Genomic DNA, 24,637 nt, shown 5'->3' on the forward strand with positions numbered 1-24,637 from the left:
AGCACCCAGGGAATCATGAAAGATTGCTCCAGGGACATTAAATTCTGCTGGAAACCAGTGTTGTGAGCCAGAAACATTGGTGTGCACAAAGGCAGAGACCCGGTGCTGGGCCTCTTGCTGACACAGGCTGTCCTGTCAGAGCTGGCTGCTGCTCAGCGCTGTGCCCGGCCCCATTCCAGGGGGTTCTGCTGCTCCAGCACCTCCACCCATCTGTTTGCTGCGCCCTGCTCCTTACCCTGTGTGCCTGGAGGCCGTCAGCTCCCTGCCTGCAGCTGCACTCCCTGGCCTAGCAGCCCTCCTGAACACCCTGGTATCCATCTCCCAAAGCAAACATGCATTTCAATGGACAAGCCGAAGCTTGGCTCAGGCAGCAGTGAGGGATGTTTGCTAACACCCAGTGTCTGAACCCAGGGAGGACTGGCACAGCCCAAAGGGGCTCAGTTTCATGTTTGTACACAGGGAAGCTGTTTCTTGTGTTAATTTGTGCTTCAATAAATGTGAAACAAAATTCATTCTGCCCTTTCCCAGCTGGTGTCACCACCGTTCCCTTCTGTTTAGCACATCCCAGCCATCACCCCGGCAACCATGGCACATCCCAGGCAGGATGCAGGCTGCAGACAGGTGCCACACGTCAGAAACAAAAATCCCAGTGTCACCAGCTGTCTGCAGTGGCACAACTGGGTGAGAGCAACCCAGGCAGACAAACGTGGGCCAGGGCACAGCGCTTCTGAAGGGGTGCTCTGATGGAGCAGCTCTGACAGGGCTGCTCTGATGGGGAATGCTCTGGCAGTGCCTGATCCTGACGGCACCCCAGAGCTCCCAGCTGCAGCCCCATTCCTCAGAGGTGTCTTCCTGCAACCTGCAGACAGGGACACCCCCACTGCCTGTCTGCAGCACCAGGAAGGAAGCAGACAGAAATCCCACCCAGAATACGGCACCGTGGGTGCAGCTCCAGGTGCTGGCACTCCTCTCCACACCTCCCCGCTGCCCGCTGCCCCACAAGGTACCCATCTCAGCCCTGCGAAACGGCACCATTCAGCCCTTCATCATCAGCCGTTGGTTTGCCTCCTTCTTCCCTTTTTAGCCTCGCATCGATTTGATTACAGAACTCACTTTGCAATGAGGTCACCGTTCTACGATGAGCCCCAGACGCTCCCGCACGGCGGAGCAGCGCAGCGCAGAGCCCCGGGCGGCCCCCGCCTCTCCGCCTCCTCCGCGGTCTGTGTCTGCCCCCGCGCGGCAGCGTCCGGCCCCGCACCGACCCCCCCCCCCCCCCGGCCCCGCACCGACCCCCCCCCCGGCCCCGCAGCTGTGGGGACCTGGCGATCGCAGCAGCAGCTTGGATCCAGGGATTAGTCGCCGTGCGTCTGGGACCTTTTTACCCTTTGCCATCTATTCGTAACGCACCAGCCCATGAGCATTCCCAGAAGGCTCCCAGCCCGCCTGGAGATGAGGAGTTAAGGAACGGGGGTGTCAGGATCCACCCTCCTTCCTCCACCCTCCATACACACACACACCACCAACAGGGTGTGCAGGGATGCATCAGGCAGCTCGGCTCACAGAGCAGGAAAATACCCCCAACGAATTCTAAAAGCAGCTTGTAAGCAGTGGGGAGATAACGAGGCAATCAGAACAGTCAACACAGGTTTCTCAAGAACAAATCATGTCAGACCAGCACTCGTTTCTTTTTATGACAGAGCAGCAGCCTTGTGGATAGAGAAGCAGAAGTTGTCCTATATCTTGTCTTTAGTGCCTTTTGATGCTGTCTCTCCTGGCACACTCATAAGCAAGAGAAAAACTGAAGTGATTGGGAGCAGGGTGCTCCCTGCGTGCATCCCATGCTCATGGCAAGGGGATCGGTGTTGGCTGTCAGGCCGCAGTGTTACAGGGCTGGCTATGGGCTCCTGCAGTCATTAATGGCTCGGCTGACAACATGAGAGCCTGCCTGTTTATTTTGCATGTGAGATCGAGCAAGGAGGACACAGACGTAGGATTAGAATTTGAAATGATCCTGAGAAATAGGAGAAATGATCTCAGGAGGAAAGCAAAGCGCGGCCCAACAGGAACAGATGCAATGTTCTGCCCTTCAGAGCAGTCGTGTGCAGAAGGAGAGAAGGAGGGGAAGGACAGAATGGAGGGTGCGGGAATCGCAGTGACCTCAGGCTGGACCAGTCAAACATTGCCTGGAGGGTCTGCAGCAGCAATAGCAGTCCAGGGGTAGGTAGAGGACAGGCTGTGAAGCCCTGAGGGCATAGCAGGGAGAGCATTTTCGAGCACAGTAATTCAAGAAAGGCCTGTGAAATGGCCAGAGAAGAATGGTGAGACTGGAGAAGGAACGCAGCTGACACAGGCTGGTATTCAGATGACACAGTGGCATAACCCCAGGGTCCATAGCAGCCTGATTTCAGATCAGCTCCATTAACTGCAGCTCCTGGTGGCACTATGGGTGAGATGGGTCCGAATGGGAGCAGGACCCTGGGGAGCCCTGTGCCTGTCCCACGCCCTGCAAAGCACTGCAGCTCCCCTCCCCATCCCCAGCATGATGCTCACCCCAGCCCGGCAGCCAAGGTGAGGTCTGCGTGCCAGAGCGCCCAGGGGACCCTCGTGCAAGGCTCTCGGCTGGCACAGCCCACAGATGAAGATTAAATAGCAGTGTGAAACTGCCTTGCCTCTTATCAAAGAGCTGCTGCTCTCCCCTCCGCAATGACTCATGCTCTGCTCGAGCACTTTCCCCGGCCTCATCTGGGATGTATTACCACTTGGACCCCACTCCGTCTCCATACAGATGTGGAGGCTCCTGGAATGTCTGCCTCCTCCTTCTCCTCGTCTCCCAGTGTTTCTGCTACCCCAAGTGTCCCCTCCCCACTGAACACAACGCAGTCCCCCACGGCCCCCAGCTCCCCAGCGTTGCCCATTTCCCAAAGGCCACACTCTGGGCACTGCAGAGCAGCCCATCCATCCCCTTCCCTCCGGCCCCCAGCTGTCCTGCCTGAGATTTCCCACAGTTTTTGAATCCATCACCCTCTCCTTTTGAGGCCCATTTGATTCTGACCTACCGAAGGGAGGGAGGGAGACATTCAAATTCAGAGCAGTGAGCAAAATTCATTGGATCTTCATTACGGGCTGGCAGCTGGCATTTCAGAAGGGGTGAGCGCACACCCTTCTGTTTAGTGCTGTTTAATTTAACTGTCTCCGAAGCCCATACATCTCTCGGTGCCTGGGACAGCGGTGACTCGAGGAGGCAGCAGAGCTAAATCAGATGCCAAATACTGATTCCTCTGCACATCCCCAGGGACTGACAAGTGGAGTTACTCTCACCATCTGTCTTCCCGCATGCAGCCCCCGGAGAAGATGCGCACTCCTTCGGCTAACCGTAAAGACAGCGAAAGGACAAATGCGTTCATTTCCAAGCCTATGGATTTTCTGTTCAGGTATTTCTGGAATGCACTCCATTAAGAGAATGTGTTTTGTTGTCTCTGTAATGGGGCAGAGCTGCTGCACCTCGCTGTTGTTACAGCTGTTGCTGTGCCCATGGTTTGCTGTGTGCCAAAGGTAGATGGAGATTCCTCCACGCTCCCTGCCCACAGCATCTCCAAAGGATGTGTTTGTGTCTGGAGGTCCTCAGAGGAAAAATGTGCAAAAGGCTGTATTTATTGTTCCTCGTGCTGCTGCTCTTCTGTTGGGCAAGCACGGAGATTAATGGGCCGGTCAGAGACTAGGGACGTATGATTAAAGCATTTCATTTCTGGATAGGACACATCTTCATGGGAATGAGTCCGGAATAAACCCATCCACCACAGACAAGTCCATGGTCTGAGCTCAAAAGCGGTGAGGTTGTGAATCACTGCAAGTCTGGGACTCAGGGATAGAAACCAGCTTGCAAAAACACTGGGTTAGACCAAAACCTGGAACTGAACTCTTTTTTTATTCTTTATGGTTGAAACTATTTAACAGTTTATATTCCTCACATTCTCTCTTCATTTCACACTTCCCAGAACGCAGGAGGGGAAACCCCAGCACTGCAGACCCATCGTGGTGCAGCAGAAGTCTGGTGGCTGCAGGGTGGGCTGATGGGACCCCACGGGGCTGCAGGGCTGTGGGGCTGGCTCAGCCCGGCCCGTGTCACCATCCATCCACTCACTGCTGGCTGACATGAGAGTCAGAAGGGTTCCCACAGACAGAGTGAGCTGTGGTGGGAAAACTGTTCTCTCCCACTTTGCATATTCATTTATGATGATGAAGAAGCTAATCCAGTACCCCTCCCTTCACCTCGACGTCCTCAATACCCATCTGCATGGTGCACGGCCTTTCCCCTGCAGTCTGGCTCGCAGACCACCCACAGCATCACCCTGCCCTCCCTCTCTCTCCCTCCCCTCACACCTCCCTGCTACCCTCAACCAGCGGATCCTGGGAGCAGAACCCCAGCTCCAGGACTCCTTGCTGTGGGAGCTCAGGCCTCAATCCCCCAAACTGCCCTGAGCCTCTCCCTGCATCTTCTCTCTGTGCAGTTCTGCTCCTGCCTTCAGCTTTTCTTGCAAGCTCCATCACCCAAGACTTACTTTTCTTCCAAACTGTGAGAGATGGCAAACCCACTGGATCCAAATTTAAGTGTCCCATTCTGACAGTCAGTGTTTTATTCAGTGCTAATTTGCAACTCTTTGCATTCCAGAGGATATTGAAGCGACTTTACTCTTAAGCAACAGTAAAGCCAGAGTTTGTACAGACCTGGAAGAAACTCATCTGCTTCCTGCCAGCTTGGCTCCCATGGCACTTTGCAAAGAGCAGAGGATAATTGCACAAGGATGAGCCGAGAAGAGCCATACTCCTTCCTTTGTTTTCGCTTCCAGGATTAAAATCTCCCTCTTCCTCAGCTCCTGCAGGGCTGCCATCACAATTAACCCTGCAGCGATGGGCACCGGGGCTCCTCGGCAGTGACCTGATGGCCCCACCTGCCCTGCTCTCCCAGGCACCGCACAGCTCCGCTCCCCTGTAGTGCAGGTGCTGTTCACTGGGGTGATGCTTCCTGTTGGGTTTTGTTCAATTAAACCTATGATCCCCTATTAGCTGACCCACACTCCGGAGTCTCCCAGGCACTGCTAAGCGCTGCTGTCTCAGCTTTTCATTTACATGTTTATTTACTGCCTTTCAGATCGCCGGGTTTGCACCGTGCAGCCTCTGATGAATAAATAACCAGTGTCCTTGTAGGCCAGATTGATTAAATGTATTTAATTAATGAGCTCAGCTCCCCCTGAGGACTCTCCCAACTAAAACACCGAAACCAGCCCTTTGTATATGATGCCGCCAGGACCCATTGATTTGAAACAATATGAAAGAGGACTAATTTAGGAAGTTCATTGACACTGGAACAAGGACAGCGGGGAGGACGGGGATGGGCTGCAGCTCTGGGGCACTGTTTGGCCATGCTGGCTCAGCCCTGAACAGCTTCTGCACGCAGCAGGGAGTGGGCCCCCAAGGGAAGAAACAATCCGGTGGAGTTCAGGAGCTCTTGACCCTTTGCTCAGGCCATGGGTGGATAAACAGTGGGAAGAGGCAACAATGGGATTCTTTATGAAAGAAGTGCAGAGAAAGCCAGGAGCTGTGTGAAGCAGGGGGCATCGTCCTCTGGGCACTGCAATGGGGAGTCCCACATGGCAGAGCCCATCCCACAGTGCGTGTGCACTGCTCCCAGAGCTCACAGCCGTGTTGCTGCTGATGGATGCTGGGCTCACAAGCGGCCTTTCTGAAAGCCACCAGCAGTCTTCTGCCCCAGCTTTCCATCAGCCACTGCCGTGACGGGCAGATATCAGGAGCTCCCCAGGGCCTCTGCTCACCACGCAGGTCACTGAGGCACCACCGATCAGGGCTCTGAGCAGCTCTGAGCACAGACCCGCAGGATTTGTCCCTGTGCAACAGGGCTCACAAAGCGCAGCTCACCCCCATGCCCCCCCCAGAGCTGGGAGGGCCCCTGAGTGCTGAGGAACGAGGGAACTGGAGGGGACATCCCACTGCCACCGCGTTTAGCAGCACCGGAGAGAAACTGCCGCGTGAGTTTGTTCATTAACCCATTAGGTCATCACCAGAGCTAATTGAGACTTGCGAGCTCCCTCCCTGCTCCCCCCCGTGCCAGCAGCCCGCAGGACGAGGGCTGGCACTGTGCGGCTCATCAGCTGCGTGGTGCTGCAGGGAGCATCGCCGCGCGCCCTGCGCCAGCCCCCGCCGGCTGCCAGGCGTCGCGTGACGAGCGGCGGGTTTTAATTAGGCTCAGTCACGATTCCTGTCACAAACACTCTGCTGGGGGTTGTTTGTTTTAATCAGGGACAGGCAGAGATTGGGGGAAGAAGGAAGATAATTAAATATGACTAAAAAGCTCGGAACGCCGTTGATAAGGACGTCCTCTCTCGCACAGCCCTGTTGCTCCGCGCCGGCGCGCCCCGGGGAGCGGAGCAGGAGAGACTCGCGGCCCGCAGGGGGCGGTGCGTGGCCGGGATGCACCGGAACCGCGGGGCTGGGTTGGGCTCGAGGGGGGCAGCGAATCGAACCCCCCTCGGTGCTCCGTGGGAGCTGTGGCAGCTTTGCTCCCCAAGGAGAAAAGGGGCTCCGGCGATGCTTCAGCAAAGCGTCACTCAAAAAAAGCAAAATCCCACTGGCTTGGAGGGGGCTGGGGCCAGGTGAAGGAGGTGAAGGATCATCACCTGGGCTGACTTCTCCACTCCGCCTAACCGAAGCTTGCAGAGAGCTGCCGTGCTAAAGGTCTGCTGAGGTTCCTAGCCAGGGACTGGTATGGATGTGGGAGTCCCATCTGAGAGCCAAGTACGTGGGGAACAGCTCCCGTGGCACAGAGCTGCACAAGCAGCAGGGCCATGAGGTGCTTTGCTGTGCCAGCAAGCCCCAGAGGTTGGCTGTGAATCTAGCCCTGGGCCTTAGGGAAGGCCAAATTCCCCAGAGCTGGGATCTCAGTCCCCTGCATGAGGAGCAGCAGCTTGGCATGGGGTCAAGCAAGCACGTCAGCCCTCTCTTTGAGGGCCCTCAATGAGCCCCTTTGTCTCTGGGTGCTCCTATTTCCCTGTGTGTGTTTCCCTGCTTAGCATGGAGAATATACTATTCCTAATTTCCCTGCTTGGTTGTCCATAAAGCAATTATCTGATAATTATTTCTGTTCATTGGCAAGTTAGTTCTAATGATGTTTGCTGAACGTTTGATTATTATTGCAAACACCGCTTTTGGATTCGGAGCTGTGATTGCTGCAGGCGGTTTCTGGAAGAGGTAATTCTTACAGGCAAGTTTTTATAGAGATATCACAGTGAGAGCTGGAATTTGTGATGCTCTCGGCTCCTTTGGTTCTGTAGATAACATAATGAAGGCGATAAGCTTGTATGCAGTGATAAGCAGTGGTTTGGTGACTGATAGCATTAGGCAGCAAAACTCCACGGTGGTTTGGGAAGGAGCTCTGGGAGGAGAGGGGTAACAGTGCTGGGAGCAGCTGGGCTGCTCGTGGTCCTGGGCTGAGTGCTGCCAGCCGGACAAGTGGGAACCAATTGATTCCCTTCCCAACATAAAGATCCTTTTCAAGCCCTGGTTTAGCCTGGAGACCCTTGTGCAGCTCTTGAGGAATTCTATTGCAGGCCTTTCTGGATGATTTTCTGTGATCAGCGCCTTACACCGAGTCAAACGGCAGCAGAGAGGGCTCATCCCTGGGGAGGGCTTCCAGTGGGGGTTTGCCTGCTGCCAGCAGCTCTCAGAAGGAATGTGAGCTTTTCTCACATCACTTCCTTCTACTGCAGCAACCATGGCAGCAAAAGAGCCCTGGAGGAACAGCGGAGTGCAAAACAAATAAGAAACGGAGCAGAACTGCACACTGCTGGTAGAGCTGGAGGTGTCAGAGCCCTCCCATGCTGCACACACAGGGCAGGGCAGGAGATGGAAGGGGCGAGGGCAGGGTAGGAGTTTGAGCTGTCACTGGAGCAGTGGAGGGGAAGAAGGTGATGTTGGTGACATGAAGGAGGCTTTTGTCAGCAGAAGACTGAATGAATGGAGGGGCAGTGCTGCAGTGCTTTGTAAACACCTACAGCACTGGGCAATGGGAAGAGGAAACTGTTACCTGGTAAAGCTCAGGTTGTCTAATTCTCATCCAGTCCTGTGGTTTTCAGATCTTCTCCCAGAACTGAAAGTCTGCATATCTACTGCAGTGGCTCCCAGACACCCTCCTGCAAGCTGCAACCATCAAGAAGTGTAAAGAAATAGAGGCTGTGAACCCTAAAAAGCAGCACAGCTCAGTATTTGTGTCTACAATCCACCACCACAACATGGTGTTCTGATCAAACCTGTCTGCTTTAAGGCTGGCAATTTCACACCGTTTCAGCGTGACAGCTAGAAAGCAAAGACCTCGATGGCCCAAATATTTTCTTGTGATTCATTCTGCAAGGCTCTGCAGAAGAAAGAAGCAGGTAAGTCTGCAGACTCTGGCAGAAGCTGCAGAGCATGCCAGCTGGAGCAGCTTCAGTGGTTCGTTCCTCTCCCTGCCAAGTGCTGGGTTCTCTTTCTGCCGATCCGCTCCCAGTCAGTGGCTGTCCTGCCAGCGAGCCAAGAGGGTCCCTTCTTTCCCTAAAAGCAGATCTGTGAGCTGAGATGTTGCTCTCCAGGCTGTGAAGCAAGAAACCTGAATGCTCCAAGCAAAGCCCCAGGGCAGAGTTCTGGGCTGGGGCTGCAGGGGGAACCAGGCAGGCAGAGCACCACTCCTGCTGCAGCTGCCATCATACCGTACCTCCTCGCTCCTGCAGGATTGGAGTTAGTAAAGTCCACGAGTCAGCCAGGCCCTCAGCCTGAATGTCACAAAGCAGCACAGCATTACCTGGTGGTGTTCCTAGGAGGACTTTGTTTCCTCCTTCCACCCCAAGCCTTGTCCAGCAGGGAGCTGTGACCTCGCTCCCACCAGGCTCTGCGCAGAGCTGTGCCATCTCTCTTTCCAGCAAAAGTGGTGATGAGTAGCAGAGGTGTGAAGCAGCAGGAGCTCTGTGGGGATTCACATGTGAAGGGCAAGAGCTTCCTGCTGCCCATCCCCAGGCGTGTCTCGTGGAGAAGTGCAGCAGCTGTGCAATTTAATCTGAAATGCACACGGCTCTCATTTTGTCTAGCTGCAGATGTTGTCCTGGTCTGACCAACACCGTCACATCTCAGTAGCAGTGCCCTGCTCCTGTGGGCCTTCAGTCCTTCCCAAGTCATCAGGAATTGGACTCCCAGTGTGGTTCTGGCATTGCTGGAAGACCAGCAGTGATGTAAAACAGTGCAGCCACTTCTGAAGAGCTGTGGGCTGGCTCACGTGAGTGAGATGCAGGCTTGGGCCAGTATATAAAAGTACAGAACTGAGGCTGCTCTGCTGAGATCAGCACCCTGCTTCCCAGGGAGGGAGCATGGCAGCGGGCTGTGCTGCTGCTAGATGGATGAAGAAACACAGCAATGGCCCCAGACCAACAGCTACCTCCAAGCAAGCCAGCCCTACCGCCAGGCCATGTGCTCTGGACAAAGGCAGGCACTGCCCGGCCTGACTCTGCACTTCACCTCATCACAGGGCAGTGAGAGGAGCCTGGCAGCAACCTGTGCTGAGGTGGGGTTCAGCCAAGACCCCCGGCACACACCCTATGCTCTCATTTTGTGGTCGGGGCTGTTGCCCAAGAACAAGTGATTTATGGGTGTTCTGCATGAAGAAGGGAGCTTGCCTCCACACCAGCGGAGGATTTACCATCAGTCTGCAGAGGGAAGGCTGTCAGGAGCCAGGATGGGGATGCACATCAGTGAGTGCACGTCCAGCAGGTGTGTGAGGCCCCGTTCCCGTGCTGCCTGGCTTCTGTGAGCAATCTGAGCGGTGAGAAAACCAGGAATCCTGAAGCAGCCTTTTCCCTCACTTTCTCTTCCTTATAAACCGCAGCAGTGCGCAAAAGGTCAGAAAAAGGAGGGCAAAAGCTGAGAGTGAGGAATCTGTCAGTCGGTGAACCAGCAGCTAAACTCTAAGGAGGAAAAGAGCCTCACGTAGAGCAGCACTGTGGGCACTGGGGGTTTCTGATGTGCTGCAGCTCAGTGCTGTGAGAGCCTGCAAGCTGTGCTGCAAGTTCTCTTTATTACATATCATGAAAGGTATTCCAAGAACAGTGCACCATTGCAGCACAGGTGTAAATAACATGCACTGCAATACAACCAAGCCATGTCCAGAGGCTCTGGCCTCGGAGCTTGGAATTGCCTGTGGGTGAGCAGCTGCAGCACAGAGCTGAGCTGCAAACCCCATCTGCAGCCCCAATGCACTCCTGGGAGGTGCTGGGGAAGGTGGGAGGTGGAGAGAGCCTGAAAGAGGACGAGGACAGTGGGAGGACATCTGCCTGCTCGATGCCGTTGTGCCACCCACCCCCAAAGCCTCCCCACACACCCAGCCAGGACCTGATAAGCTGCTGGGCTCTGGATGTCACTTCAAAACAAAGTAGATTCAATTTGGGAACCAAAGTCCCCAGCTGTGTCCCCTCAAGCTCACATGACCATTAAGGTCTGTGGGATGCTCCCCAGGTCCTCAGCTGCTCCGCTCCCACCTCTGACACCAGGTCCGTGTTTGCATTGCCACTGTCCATCTCTTGGCACCCAGCTGCACAGTGACTCAGTTCCTCAGCAATTTCAAACACTGAAACATCTGCTCCAGCACAGAGTAATTAATGACTTTCTGGTTCATCTGCCGAGGAGAAACACTTGGGCTTGCAGCTCTGGTGTAGACTTTTTTAAAAGGCTTCCCATCAGGAGTGTTTAGGTTTCCCTAATTGCTGTGTGGCTGACAGAGAGCTCAGGGCACATCGCGGCACTGAAAGCACTGCGCACCACACAGGAGCTGCAGGCAGTGTGCTCCAGGAAGCTCTAGGCACAGCATCACCTCCCACGTGTGCTCATCGTGCATGGAGGAGAATCAGGGCTTGGGCAGCACATCGTGGTGCAGTGGCAAAGCAGGGCTGCAGACCCCAAAGAGCCTAACCAAAAATCCAGCACCCAGAACGACAGCAGCCCGCGTGGGATGAGTATGAGTTTTCCTTCGCTGTGCCCTCTCTCTTGGCACTTCTGCCAACAGCATCTTTCTGGGTACCTGGGGTGCAGCATCCTCAGCTCCCTGCTTCTTATGGGAGCAGGGCAGGCAGCAGCCTGGCACCAGCACTGCTGGTACTGCGAACCGGTACCCTGCACAGCAGAGGCACATCTCCAGCAAATCAAGAAAAGCAGTGCTGGAGAAGTCCGGCCTGAGCCAGAGGTAATGGATTTGGCTTGAGAGTCATCTCAGTGGAAAACAAAGTGGAAGGAAAGCTGGCTCGCTTTGCTCAGAAGTAACATTATCTGGGGATATGACAGAGCTGCTAGCAAGACGCACTCGCTGCAAGGCTGGGCTGGAGCAGGCGCAGTGCTGCGAGGCCACGCTTCTGACCCCAGCTGTAAATCCACGCCATGCCATTGCACAAGTCCCTTCTGAGCCGCCTGGGACTCTGTTGTATCATATTGCTGGGCTTTACAGAGATTTAATGCATGCACCGAAGCCTCCAGCGCCCATACATCACTCGGTGGTTAGTGGGAGGCACAGTCAAGAGCTGGACAAAGATTTCTGCCAAAGGGTGTGAGGGGAAATGCTTTGGCCCATTAACAAAGCTCCTGCAAAGGAATGCAGACATGGTGTGAGGATGCTGACAGCCGGCAGAGCCGCAGAAGAAGCAAGCTGAGGGCTGGGGGGAGCGGAGGGACTGCAGGAACACCCGGCAGGAGTGGTGAGAGGAAGCACCACTGCTTTCGCTGGGAAGAGGGAATTGGCCGCCATCAGTTTGCAGATGCCTTTCCTGCCTTTGCCCAGTTGTTGCTTGCTCACAGGGTTCCTGTTTCCCATCCTCTCTTGGGATGGCCTCCCGTGCTGCTGGGCAGCCCTCGCTGTAGCTACAGCCAAGCTAAAGCAGAGAGGAATTTTGTTAGACCCTGAAACATGCCTCACTCTATCCGGCTGCTGGCTTCTATGTGCCCTTCGATCCTAAATAAATCTGATTTAGAACCACAAATGCTCCGTGTCATCTCCTTTTGCAGGCTGCTCCCCTCATCCTGGCACAGCCCAGTCCCCCACATCCCCCATGGCCCCCATGGGGCGCAGTGCCAGCAGTGGAGCAGGCAGGTTTGGGGCCATGCAGCCCTCCAGTGCAGCAGCTCAGTGCCTGGGGTCAGAGCCATGTCCTTGCATGGCTGTCAGCGTGGAGCTCTAGAGGTGAAGGAGATGTGTTTTATTCTCACCTGCTCAGTGCTGATAGGAATGGTTGTTGGGTTGTTTTAAAAGCGTCAGCAAGTTTATTGATAAGTTTTAAATGTGTTAATCAGAATACTCAAATAGAAAGGGGAATGTGTTCATCATTGAATCTCACACACCTACATCATGCAGCTGAGGGAAGTTGGGAGAGCCACTCCAGCGTCCTGAGCGGATTTGCCTCCAGCAGCAATGGTTGTATTTGTTATATATTTACAGATTTTCTGGACTCATAACAAGCATTCAGAACTTGGAAAGGAGATTCCAAGCAGATTCACCACACCGATGGCAGAGGAACGGAGCACAGAGATCAGAGCATGGTGAGGCCACCAGATCCCCTGCAGTGGCACAGCTGTGACTCCTCAAGGTCCATCCTTCCTCTTAAGGGTGAATCCAGGCCAGCAAAGCAGTTCAGTCTGCTGGTTCCTGGGAGCTGAGTGAGGGCAGTGGTGACCTGAAGGTGCCGGGGGTGGATCCCTGGCAGACACCCTCCGGCTGCATCACGTGCAGAGTCTGGGGCTGCCCTGCCCCACATGGGAGCATCTATCGAGAGGGCAGGAGCACAGGCTGCAATGCCAACTCCCTGCGTGGAGAAAGCAGCCCTCTGCCTCCTCCTCCTCCTTCTCCTTCTCCTCCTCCTCGCCCTCCTCCTCCTCCTCAGCTCCCAGCCTCCCCAGCCGGGCATTGCACAGCGCAGCACATGGCTTTCGGAGAGCACTGACAACTTGCAGCACCCCAGTGCTGGTGTGCGTTGGTGGAAGCTACTGGGAGGAGAGGACGGGTCACATCCCCACGCTCCATTTGCCTCCTCTGCCTCCCGCAGCAGCACTCTCTCGGTGCCATGAGCCCCATGATGGAGCTGCTCCTGCTGGTGCTGCCCTCGCTGCTCTGCGCTGCCACAGGTACGTAGGTGAGGCCACTGCTGGAAGTGGGGAGGGCCGTGGACCGTCTGCTGGGGGGCAGGAGAGGGGGTTTTCATGGGCAGCTGTGTCCCAGTGTTCGGGTGCAGAGCCCAGCACAAACACGGCGATGCCTGCAAAGCGCCGTGCTGCACGGAAGAAGAATGCTGGGTTCAAGGAGCGTTTTGTGCCGCCGCTGACGCTGCTCTCTTCGCTGTGCTCCTGCCCAGACTCCCACGTACCGCAACCCCATGGACACGTAACCCCAGAAACTACCGCAGGTTGTGCCTCTGCCTCTTAGTTGGGAGAAAGCGAGCATGGAGCAGAGCAGGGGAGGTGCAGGGCAGTGCTAATGCTGCGGTCGGACAAGGGACGGAGCAGTGGACAAAACCATACGAAAACCAGGTGCTTTTGTGGGGAGCTGGGAAGGGGTACGCCAAGCATCCAGGCGTTCTGTGGTATTTCTGTCGAGGATGATTTGTTGTGCTTTGCTTTTGTCGATGGCAACGCAAACCATTCCTTCCCCAGCGGCCCGTGGGAGGGGAGGGTCGGCCTCTGTCTGATGTGCAGTTAATTATCGGGGCAGCCCTGACAGCCGCGCTGGGGGCACAGCTCAGCCAGCAGCAGCGCTGGGTCTCAGCAATGGTGGGATGCTGGGATGCTCAGCATGGGATGGCCGCATCCTGGGCAGCACCAGCAGTGATGTGCTGGCAGCAGCCCTGGGCTTTCCTTGAGGATAGAGGTGATGTAGATGTAAGTCAAGCTGCTTTGCTGCGTGGGTTAGCTCCTAGAGTTTTTACCTTCTGGAAATGAATGTATTGAAGTGACTTGGGAAACTGCTCTGAGTTCAGGGAAGGCAGAGCAGGGCTTTGGTTTGGTTTTGAAATGAGTGGGCTCCCAGCGGAAAGCTCTCAACCCATCCCTCTGGCACTCACATGCAGTCCCACAGAGCTGCATAAGACCCCGGGATGAAGTTGCATGATGAGGAAGAATGTGGTGTGTATGGACTGGGGCTGAGAAATTGGCCTCAGCTGGGCTGCCCCCCCCCCCCCAGCAGCACTCTTTGGCTTTGTGCTCTATTTTGGTCGCAGCCGTTTTATGGGGCTGCGTGGGCTGCGTTTACAGGCCTGTGTGGCCCTGCAGGGATGCAGCAAATGCCAAGATTGGCCCCGGCTAAATTTGGCTGCTTCCTCTCAAGGCTGCCTTTTCCCAGAGCCAGGCAGGGGGTACACGAGCAGTGCCCGCTTTTCTTTGTCCATTTGTTTCACTTTTTGCCCATCTCTCCCCATTTGCCTGATTTCTCCCTCATACTGTAACCGGTTCCTCCAGCCCCAGGTTGGTTAGTGCAGAGCAGATCCCGGGGCCAGGGAGCATCAGTTCCACTGCGACCTCCGCTTCCTTCAAAAGCAGCATCTGCCTCTGTTTATGTGTGTCAATATATATGTGGATAAACTCTTCTCTCGCGGTATTTACATAGCTCCATATGCAAACACTCTCTGCTGTGGGGACCGTGAGGTCCTTCTGCCATGTCTCTGCAGTGTGGGGCTCCCTGGGTCCTGTTTTGAGACAGGTCAGCACAGGAGCAGCTCCTGCACCTCACCATGGCCAGCATGGGACAGTGAGGCTGCAACCAGCTATGGGATGCTGCTCTCCCCCTGTCTTGCTTAGGGCTGGTGGCGAAGGCAGAGTACTTGCTGACGAGCGTGTGTGCACGAGTGAGACAAAGTGCTTTTAATTATAGCATGCCCCATTAGCCATTAATAGGCTGACAGCTGAAGGAAATGTTGAGCGACAGGCTGGGCCCTGAAAGCAGCCCTGCTCCCTCCTGATTCCTGCCTGCTGCCACTTCCCGGTTCGTGATCAAAGCAGGTGTGGAAACGTTTAGCTGGATCTGAGGCATGCCTCTGCCGGGGATAATTGCAGGATGCTAATGAACAGAGCCCTGGAGCTGAGTACCTCAATGGCTCTGACAGAAGGGGCTCTGCAGAAAGGGAGCCTGAAGCAGCCATGCGCTGTGGTGGGACAGAGGGCTGGGTGTGTGGGCTGGGGTAAGGTACAGGGAGAATGTCTGTCCATGGAGGAATGTCTGCCTGTGGGAGAGTGTCTGCTCTGGGCGTCAGGGAGACCCACAGGGAGCAGAGCCCTTTGCTGAGGGTTGGCAGATGGCACATGGTCAGGTGGGAACACAGCAGGATTCAGCCCCCCGAGTACTGAGCATCCCCTCTTCCCTCTGCAGAGCCTCTTCCCACGCCCTCCAGTGATGGGTACGTGTGTCCCCTGGGGCAGTTTCCCTGTGGCAATCTCTCGGTCTGCCTGCCCCAGGCCCTGCACTGCAACGGGGTGGACGACTGCAACAACGGCGCTGATGAGGAGAACTGTGGTAATTAGCAAGACCCTAGGAAGGTGGGGTGTCCCTGGGCTGGAAATGCCAAGAACTGGGATGATGAGAGCATTTAGGGCAGAGCTGCAGCCTTCCCTGTGAGCGATAGCAATGGCAGGAATCATGGACCACGGCGCCCTGGTTCTGGCGCTGTAATGCATGCCCACTTAGCAGCTCCCCTGTTTGGGACTCTCCTGCTGCAGTCCTCAGGGTTGTGTGGACTGTCTGCAGAGACAGAGGAATGGGAGGTTCTGTGCCAGCTGTTGGGGCACACGGCTGCAGCAGATGTAAGAAAACAAAGTGAATTCCCTTCTTTGCACAATATGCTGTGCCACTGGGGGGCTTTTCGCTCAGGGATGCTGGAAAGCAGAATGTAAAAGAGTCAGAGATTGGGCAAACATGCTGCTGGGAGCTGTGGGTGCAGCGCCTGGCACAGGACAGGTTTGGTGGGATGGGAGAAAGAGTGGAAGGAAACGTTTGGATGCACATAACATGGCCGGATGGAGCTAGCCCTGCTTCACACAGCCATGGGTCTGGAGCCAGCCTGCTGCCTTCTTCCTTCCCCGCACCCTGCCTGGGGCTGTGGGGTTCTGCACCCACCATGCAGAGTTGCTGGGCACTGTGGGATGCAGCCATGCCTGACAGCACTCCTGCCCACAGTGGACACCACGGGCTGGCTGGGGGTGCTGGGCGACATGCTGGCTGGGAACATCTGGACAGAGGACGAGGCAGACACGTGCTGTAAGCCACCTTCAGGACTGCCTTCCCATCCCCTCCCCACCACGTGGGCCCCCTTTGCCCCCTCAGCACATCCCCTCTGGTCCTGCAGTGCTGGAGATGTTCCCGGAGCAGTGCCGATGCTGGGGAAGGGCCGTGGACTGCACTGCACAGAACCTCAGCGCTGTGCCCAGGCTGTCCCCCAATGTGACACAGCTGTGAGTATCACAGGGCTCCCCCCATCCCAGCACTGCCAGGCCGGGGGCTGCCAGCACCACTGATCCCCCAGTGCCTCTCACATACGTGACATGAGAGCAGGGAAGGGGGGGGAAGCATGAAAATTCTCACCTGGAGAGCAATTAGCAGGATTGTGTTAATGAACAGCAGCTGCCTTGCAACACATTCCTATTTCAGGGAAAGGGAGTCAGGGCTCTCTTGTCCTCCTGTTTTTTCTCTCTGGCTCTGAATTTGATTTTTAAATTATTTTTATTATTAGGTCTCTTTTTTGTGTTGTGTTTTTTTTTTTTTTCTTTCTTCTTCTCCTCTCACTTTCCTGATAGGGACCTAAAGAGAAATAAAATCCACACTCTGCTGGACAACCAGTTCGCTGGGTGCTGGAGCCTGAGGAAGCTGTGAGTACTGCCTGTTCTGTCCCATGGGGTTGCACAGGGGAATGGAGTGGCTCTGCTCTGCTCCTCATCTCTATCATTTGCTCCTCCTGCTCCAGGGCTGCAGGTCCCCAGCAGACATGGGGCACGTCCTTATTTCCTGGGGACCTGCAAGCCCTCAGAATCCCTTAGAAAGCAACTCTCTCTCAATCTGCTTTCTGTTTTGTTGTTGTTGTTGTGCTTTTGTGGTTTTTTGTTGTTTTTTTTTTAATAGATTCTTGCAGAACAACAAGATCCGTGTCATCTCACCCAAGGCATTTGCTGGACTTTCTCAGCTTAGGATGTTGTAAGTAAGAATGGCTGCATGATGAGGCCTGGGGGAGAGGGGCCATGGGATGCAGCTCCTCACGCACAGCACAGCTGCTCCTGTGAGAATTGCACTGAGCTGCTGTCAGCTGGAGTGGGGGGAGAGAGAAGGGCAGAGCAGAGGCACCTCCAGCTCCCCCAGCTCCAGCTGTGCTCTCCTCAGCCCAATTCCCTCTGAGCCGGCCCTGTGCTGGCACTGACCAGGGAGTGTCCCAGGCGTTGGCAGTGGGGGCTGTGAGCAGCCCCACCAAGGCAGGAGGAAAATGCCTCTCCTGCTCTGTCCGCAGGTTCCTCAGTCACAACAGGATCTCCCAGCTGCTGCCCCGCACGTTTGAGGACCTGAAGCGTCTTGAGTGGCTGTGAGCTCCCTCCTGCTCCTGGCTTCCTCGTGTGCATCGTGACCGTATTTCCTTGGGGGTGGCAGCCCAAAGCCCTGGGAGGGATATGGGGTGGAGCAGAGATGCTGGGCTCGTGGCTCTGTGGTGGCAGCCAAGCGCTTCTCTCCTGCAGGGAAGAAGCCGCTCCTGCTGGGCTGCAGAGGGCAGTGGGTGTGCACAGTGCTGGGCACGGTGCAGGGCACTCTCAGGACCACAGCTCTGTGTGAGACCTTCCCAACGTGCAGTCAGTTTGCAGGTCCAACCCCCCTCCAAAAGTGCTTAAACAAAAAAGACAGCCTGTACCGTTCGGTCCTGTTTGCTCTCTAAGGCTGCATTTGGTCAGAACTGGGGTGCAGAGGCTGCTCTGCACGGTGCCCCCCTTTCCCCCCCTCCCCGCATGCAGGGCTGCTCCCAGCTTCCCTCCCGATGTGCCACAGGCCCGGCTCAGCCGTCCCTTAAATCAAAGAGGGAAACAACAACGAGCAGCTCATGCAGGGTGGTCTGTGGAGCACACAAACCAGAGGATTTCAGAGAAGTCAGGCACAGCCCCGAATTCCCTGAATGGTGTTTAATTTATCATTGTTTCACAGCAGAAGAGAGGAAAAATCCAGCAGAGCCTGACTGTGAGGGAATCCAGGCTCTGCAGCTGGATCTAACGCTTCAGCTTGGCCAGGAGCTGAGGGGAGGGGATGGGATGGGGCAGCCCCCAGCCCGGGGATGGGGCCGTGGGACAGGCTCCCAGCGCTCTGTGTGCTGCCAGAATCCCTTCCCTGCTTTCACCTCTCCTTCCTCTCACCCCCAGGATACTGGACAACAACAGGATTGCTCGGATCACCCCTGCTACGTTCTCAGGGCTGAGGTCGCTGTACTTCCTGTGAGTCCTGGGGAGCCACTGTGGGTCACCTCGGTGCCTCCTGCACTGCTTGGCCATGCCCCAGCTCTGGGCTTTCTGGGCTCGGCCAAGGATGCTGTGCCCCCACTCTTTCCCCAGGGATGCCCTCCCACTGCACTGCCAGCAGCTGTTGGGGCAGGGTGGTGCTGGAGGTGGGACCCCAGCCTTGGCCAGCCATTGTCTCTTGTGCTGCATGTTTGTACAGAAGGCAGGCTCAGGCCAAGCATTGCTTATGGGGCCCATTTCCAAGTGGAAGAAAAGGATAACTCTTGTGTTGCGACTGCCATAAAAGTAATCTTGCAGTCACTTAAACATGATTGCAATGCCTCCTCCACCTCCACAGTCCGCTGTGCAGATCAGAAACTCTGGCAGCAGCCTGGAGTCAGTGTTAGGGGAGAAGTTTTGGCTGTCAGAATGGAAAAAAAAATCACAGAATCGCAGCAATGTGTGTGTGAGCACACATTCACATATGTATGCTCATGTATATCTGGCTGCTATAAGCTGTAATCCCTGAGCACACAGCTGCAAGGGAAGAGCCTCAGTTATTGCTGCTGCTGTGGGTTTGCACATCTCTCCTGGAGATGTCTGGGCTGGAATTAGTTGTAAAAGGCCCAAAATGGGGTGTGGGGATGTGGTGCTGAGGGGGCTGTGGCCAGAGCTGGGAGCTACCAGGGGTTCTGGGGGTCTGGTGCTGGGTGACTGGGACAGCGAGCACCGCAGAGGTGGGGATGGTTGGGGCTGTGGGGCTGGGGATGGGCTCTGGGCAGGAGGTGCTGTGCCCCCAGAGCTCTGTGATGCCTGGTTGGCACCCCGTGTCCCAGCTCTGTTCCCAAAGCTGTGTGTTCCCACGTTGCGGGCAGTGGAGCAGCTCAGTGACGCAGCATGTTTATCATTCTGCCTTTTTTTAACAAATCAAACAAACCAATAAACTGCGGTCACAAGAAGTGCACCAAGAAGCCCTGCACGCAGGCATGTGCAAAGGGGTTGAAAAAATGTCAGAGGGATTCTGGGCTATAAATCTGCATTTACTGCCTTCACCCTCGGGTTGCTCGCTGCTGGCTCTGTGCACCTTTCTCCCTGGGATTCACTCGCTGGCTGTGACCCCTCCCCATTACATCCCAGGGAAGGTGAACAAAACTCTGCACTGCAGTTAAGCTGCGTGCATCAGGTGTTTGCATGAACTGCTTTGTGCTTTGACATGGGAACAGGGGTGCAAAGATCCATCAGTCAGGAAGGTGATGCCAGCCCTGAGCTCATCTGGGTACCGCTGTGAGGAGCCCTGTGGTTGGGCCAGGCACCAGCAGAAAGCCTTCATGATGTGCCATGTGGCCCAGTGTTAGCAGCAGGCTGCGTCCTGTGTGGGTGGGCTGCACTGCAACCCTATTTTTCCCTACTGCCTCCCCCTCAGGTACATGCTGAACAACTCCCTGGCCAAGATACCCGATGGTTCCCTCTGCGTGGAGACACCAAAGCTGAGCTGGCTGTGAGTACCTGACTGGGGCAGCTGGGGTCTGGGTACTGTTCCTGGGGGCACTGGGATGGAGCTGGGGAAGCAGCAGTGATTGCATTCCCTGCAGGGAGCTGGAAGGGAACAGGATCCAGGCAGTGCGTGGGGCCGTATTCCAGCAGTGCCGTGAGCTCACTGTGCTGTGAGTACTTTAGGGGTCCCCCTTCCCACTGTGGGTGCATGGAGGTGGGTGATGAGCAGTGCTCAGCGGGGACCCTGCTCTGCTCTGGGCTGTGTCCCAGGTGAATGGTTCCACTCTGTTTTTGTAAGCAGCATTGGTACTGCAGTCAGCTTTGCAGACTCAGCTTTGCCAGCATTGCTCTCCAGAGCCTTTTGTATGGCTGGATACCCAGCGGGGCAGGGAGCTGCAGGCAGGGGCTGCTGTGATCCACGGGGTCAGAGGCAGGACACTGCATGGAAAAAGTTGCTTGTGGTGCACAAGCAGCAGGGCCTGCAGCCAGCTCTGAGCCTCCCGCTGGCATCCAGAGCCCCTAAAAATATCCCCAAGGAGACATAAAGCTCGTATGCTGGCTCCGTATGTCAGAGAGTGACGAGCTCTGTTTAGTCCCCTCCTGCCCAGGGCTGAGCAGTGCTCCAGGCTCTCATGCAGGTGCCACCCTGGCGCCAATGAAAGCAAAGAATTCACCTTTGCCCCTGCCCACCCCCTCCTCCTGGGCAGAGCTTTGAACAGTGCTCTCTGCTCCCTTTGGCTCCCTCATGCTGCCCACTTTCTGGTCCTGCTGTCACCATTCTCAGAAGAGGGGAAGAGCCACTGTCTCATGATCAGAAGGAGATGCGGGTGTGATGAAAGTCCCCTGTGCGTTTTGTTCAGTCCTTGGGGACAGGCCTGGGTTCTCCCTGACCTCCTCTCCCACATCCATGATGGAGGTGATAGCAATGGGACAAGGGGAAATGATTTTAAACTTGAGGAGGAAAGGTTTAGAGTAGATGTGAGGGGGAAGTTCCTCACAGAGACAGTGTGGTGAGGTGCTAAAACAGGCTGCCCAGAGAGGTTATGGATGCCCCATTCCCGGAGGTGTTCAGAACAGGTAGGAGAGAGCCCTGGGCAGCCTGGTCTAGTACCAGATCAGGAGGTTGGTGGCCTTGCCTGTGGCCTGGGCATCGGAACTTGATGACCCTCGGGTGCCTCTGCAGCATCTTGAGTGCTCACAGCCAGCCCTGTGCTGGGGTATGCTCACGGAATGCACATGGACAGTGCTGCATCTGTGCTCTCCCTTCCTCCTGGCCCAGGATCCTGCGTAGGAACAGACTCCGGTGGATCCAGAGTGGGGCGTTCTCTGGGCTGAGCAGGCTGGTGGAGCTGTGAGTGCATGGCTGCTGTGCCCCTGAGCCCTGGGCTGGGGCCCTCACTCATGTGGGCTCCCCCCTGCCTCCCTAAGCACCGCTCTGCTCCACGTAGTGACCTGTCCTGCAATGGGTTGGATGAGCTCCCACCATCTCTGTTCCACAGCCTGGCTGCCCTGCAGCAGCTGTGAGTATGGCTCTCTGCTCGCCTGCATCAGGGCTGTGTGCTGCCCTGGGGTGGGGAGCTCTGAGGAAGAGCCGGGAACACGGCTCCTTGCCCTCGTTTCCAGCTCCTGCAAACGCATCCAGGGGGAGGAACAGCGGCGCCTTGTTTCCTTCTAGGAACATCTCCTACAATCCTCTGAAAGAGATTTGCCCCAGCCAGTTTGAGAGCCTGCCCCAGCTGCTGTCCCTGTGAGTCCCGCAGCACCCCAGCCCTGCAGTGCCGCAGTGGGCCCACACCCAGCAGCAGCACCCAGCCCTGCCTTCATCCTGCAGGAGCCTGGAGGGGCTGGAGATCCCCAACATCCACAATGTGACCTTCCGTGGGCTGTCCAACCTCTCCCACATGTGAGTGTGGAGGGAAGGGGCGCCCCAAGCCAAGAAACCTCTCCCTGGAGCAGAGGGGGTGGCATGCAGAGCTGCGTGCCCCAGAGTGCATGCTGTGCAAGGGTGCTGTGCAGCCCTGGGCACAGGTGGGGTGTGAAGGGTGGGCCCTGCTGACTGAGCTGGGTACAGGAAGCCAGGGTTAAGCAACCCCATTCGAGCTCCTTTGCTTGTGCATGAGCTAATGGCCTGAGAGCAGCAGAGATGTGCAGGCAGGGTGGGCATGGTGGCAGTGCAGCCGAGGAGCCAGCTGTGAGTGCTTTGCAAGGAGGAAAAAAAAAAAATCATTAATTTTCTGCAGATGCACATTTTAGAGTACCTGCAATGAAAGTCAACTGTACATCTTCCTTTCTGTAATTGGTCTGTTTGGACTGCAAATATGGTACATTTTCTACCTGACTTGCTAATAAGCAATCATTTCTCTCCTTTTATCTATAATTAAGCAGAAATGAGCCTTGCATGTCAGTTTTGTAGTAATTTTCTAATGTGGAGTTTTGCTAAGCTTACATGGAATTGCTTTTCTAAGGCTTGAAAAGATTAATCTGAAATAACGTGCAGGGGAAAAAATTTGAATCCCTGCTAATGGAAGCTGAGAGACTCCAAAAAGGGATTAATTTTTTAAATGTTTGTGAGAATCACAGGCTGAAGGAAAGCACTCTGTATTTATTAGCCAGCAGCGCAGAACAGGCACAGGTTTAAGTGTGTGGCACTTGATCCAGGAAAGCACAGGGGTGCCTCCGGGCTGTTTTGTAAAGGATTCAGGCTGCTTTTGTGTCCAAAGCAAATTGCGGTGGCTGTGCAAACCGCAAGCCCTCTGGTGCTCTGCAAATCCCTCTCTAGAAGAGGGTTACCAGGCACTCCTGTCTTCCAGCAGAGGCTCTCAGGCAGTTGGCTGCAGTGTGAGGGTCCGACCGGCTCTTCACCTAGATGGGGAGTAGTATCCCAGCGGGGCGGGCAGGGCTGGAAGGAGGATGGCTGTGCAATGGCCGAGGCAGCAGCCAGGATCCCCCCCCCCTGCAGCTACTTCAAGAAGTTCCAGTACTGCAGCTCCGCGCCCCACGTGCGCAGCTGCAAACCCAACACCGACGGCATCTCCTCCTTCGAGCACCTGCTGGCCAACATCATCCTGCGTGTCTTCGTCTGGGTCATCGCCTGCGTCACCTGCCTGGGCAACCTCTGCGTCATCTGCATGCGGTCCTGCGTGGTCACAGAGAGCAGCGCGCACACCATGGCCATCAAATCCCTGTGCTGTGAGCCGGGGGCCAACAGGGGCTGTGGGGGCACTGATGCCACGGGTGCTGCTGAGCGCGGTGCCTCCTCCTCATGGTGCTTTGTCTCCCCCCAGGTGCGGACGGCCTGATGGGCATCTATCTTTTTGTCATTGGTGCCTTTGACCTGAAGTACGCGGGAGAATACAACCGGCACGCGCAGGGCTGGATGGCCAGCGTGCCGTGCCAGCTGGTGGGCAGCCTGGCCATGCTGTCCTCTGAGGTGTCCGTGCTGCTGCTCACCTACATGACCCTGGAGAAATACTTCTCCATCGTGTTCCCCTTCAGCTACCGCAGAGCCAGCAGGAAGCAGACAGCCTCAGTGCTGGCTGCCATCTGGCTGCTGGGCCTCTCGCTCAGCGTCGTGCCGCTGTGCTGCAAGGAGTCCTTTGGCAACTACTATGGGAGGAACGGGGTGTGCTTCCCGCTGCAGTCTGAGCTGGGTGAGCGGCCCAGTGCCAGGGGCTTCTCCACCACCATCTACCTGGGTGAGGCCCTGGGTAGGGATGGGGATGGGGAGAGCGGGGTGCGGGGTCAGGGCAAGCTGAAGCTACAGTGGTGTCTCCTCTCTTCCCACTGCTGGAAGTGGGCTGCTCTGCTCCTAGTCTATCAGACATGCTCAGAGCAAAGTTTCTCCCTGTCTCCAGGCTTGAACCTTGCAGCTTTCATCACCATTGTCTTTGCCTACACTGGCATGTTCTACTCGATCCGCATCACCACCTGCAGAACAGCGGAGAGCAGCGTCTGCCCCCGGGAAGTGGCCATCGCCAAGCGCTTCTTCTTCATCGTCTTCACTGATGCTCTCTGCTGGATCCCCATCTTCCTGCTCAAGCTGCTCTCCCTGCTGCAGGTGGAAATTCCAGGTGAGGTCTTGGAGTCTGCTGCTACCCACCCCCATTCCCAACTATGGGCTTCTTGGGGTGGGTGCTGTCGAGTCTGGGTGCCCCCCCACCCACATGTGGGCTGTGAGGGGAAGAGGGGGGGAGCACCGCTCATCCCTGGCTGGGCCCTGGCAGAGGGCAGCAGTCATGAACCCCCACCGTGTGTGGGGTGCTCCCCCCTGGGGGAGGCTGGCTGCCTGATGGCATTTCCTGGTTGGAGCAGGCACCGTCACATCCTGGGTGGTCATCTTCATCCTGCCCATCAACAGCGCACTCAACCCCATCCTCTACACCATCACCACGGCTCCCTTCCAGGAGAAGGTGAAGGGCTGTCTGCACGCCCGGCGCCCAGAGCTGAGCTCCCGGCAGAGCTTCATGCTGGTGGTGCTATAGGCAACCCCTGACCCCGCCTGGCACCACCAGCACACCGAGCATCCGCTGCACGGCTCAGCCCTGCGGGCATCTTCACAGCTGCTCTCAGGTTTGGCTGCATTCTGTGACCCAGGGATGCGACCCCGATGTCTCCACAGCACTGC

At 56.1% G+C, this 24,637-nt stretch overlaps 1 protein-coding gene across 3 annotated transcripts; it reads left to right on the plus strand.

Moving 5' to 3' along the window:
- The first annotated feature begins 12,848 nt into the window (after positions 1 to 12,848).
- Positions 12,849 to 24,584, plus strand: LOC128076073 (relaxin receptor 1-like). Of its 3 annotated transcripts, none has more exons than XM_052673387.1 (18): positions 12,849 to 13,197; positions 15,431 to 15,574; positions 16,235 to 16,315; positions 16,404 to 16,509; positions 16,852 to 16,923; positions 17,174 to 17,245; positions 17,553 to 17,624; positions 18,445 to 18,516; positions 19,943 to 20,017; positions 20,112 to 20,183; positions 21,293 to 21,364; positions 21,462 to 21,533; positions 21,689 to 21,760; positions 21,845 to 21,916; positions 22,973 to 23,202; positions 23,298 to 23,708; positions 23,868 to 24,083; positions 24,325 to 24,584. In XM_052673387.1, exons 1-18 carry the CDS (start codon positions 13,137 to 13,139, stop codon positions 24,492 to 24,494), a joined length of 2,142 nt encoding a protein of 713 aa, XP_052529347.1. In that variant the 5' UTR covers positions 12,849 to 13,136; the 3' UTR covers positions 24,495 to 24,584. The 3 variants fall into 3 exon arrangements, with proteins under 3 accessions (XP_052529347.1, XP_052529348.1, XP_052529349.1); XM_052673388.1 differs by having other exon boundaries at positions 23,298 to 23,663; XM_052673389.1 differs by lacking the exons at positions 21,293 to 21,364; positions 21,462 to 21,533.
- The last annotated feature ends 53 nt before the right edge of the window (positions 24,585 to 24,637 follow it).

Source organism: Tympanuchus pallidicinctus, unplaced genomic scaffold (assembly GCF_026119805.1).
Source record: "Tympanuchus pallidicinctus isolate F22 unplaced genomic scaffold, pur_lepc_1.0 scaffold13, whole genome shotgun sequence".
In the NCBI taxonomy this organism is placed as follows: Eukaryota; Metazoa; Chordata; class Aves; order Galliformes; family Phasianidae; genus Tympanuchus; species Tympanuchus pallidicinctus.

Coding starts and splice junctions, on each gene's coding strand:
- LOC128076073 (XM_052673387.1), top strand. CDS start 13,137: ATGAGCCCCATGATGGAGCTGCTCCTGCTGGTGCTGCCCTCGCTGCTC. Junction 15,575..16,234: donor CGCTGATGAGGAGAACTGTG/GTAATTAGCAAG, acceptor TCCTGCCCACAG/TGGACACCACGGGCTGGCTG. Junction 20,184..21,292: donor TGCCGTGAGCTCACTGTGCT/GTGAGTACTTTA, acceptor CTCCTGGCCCAG/GATCCTGCGTAGGAACAGAC.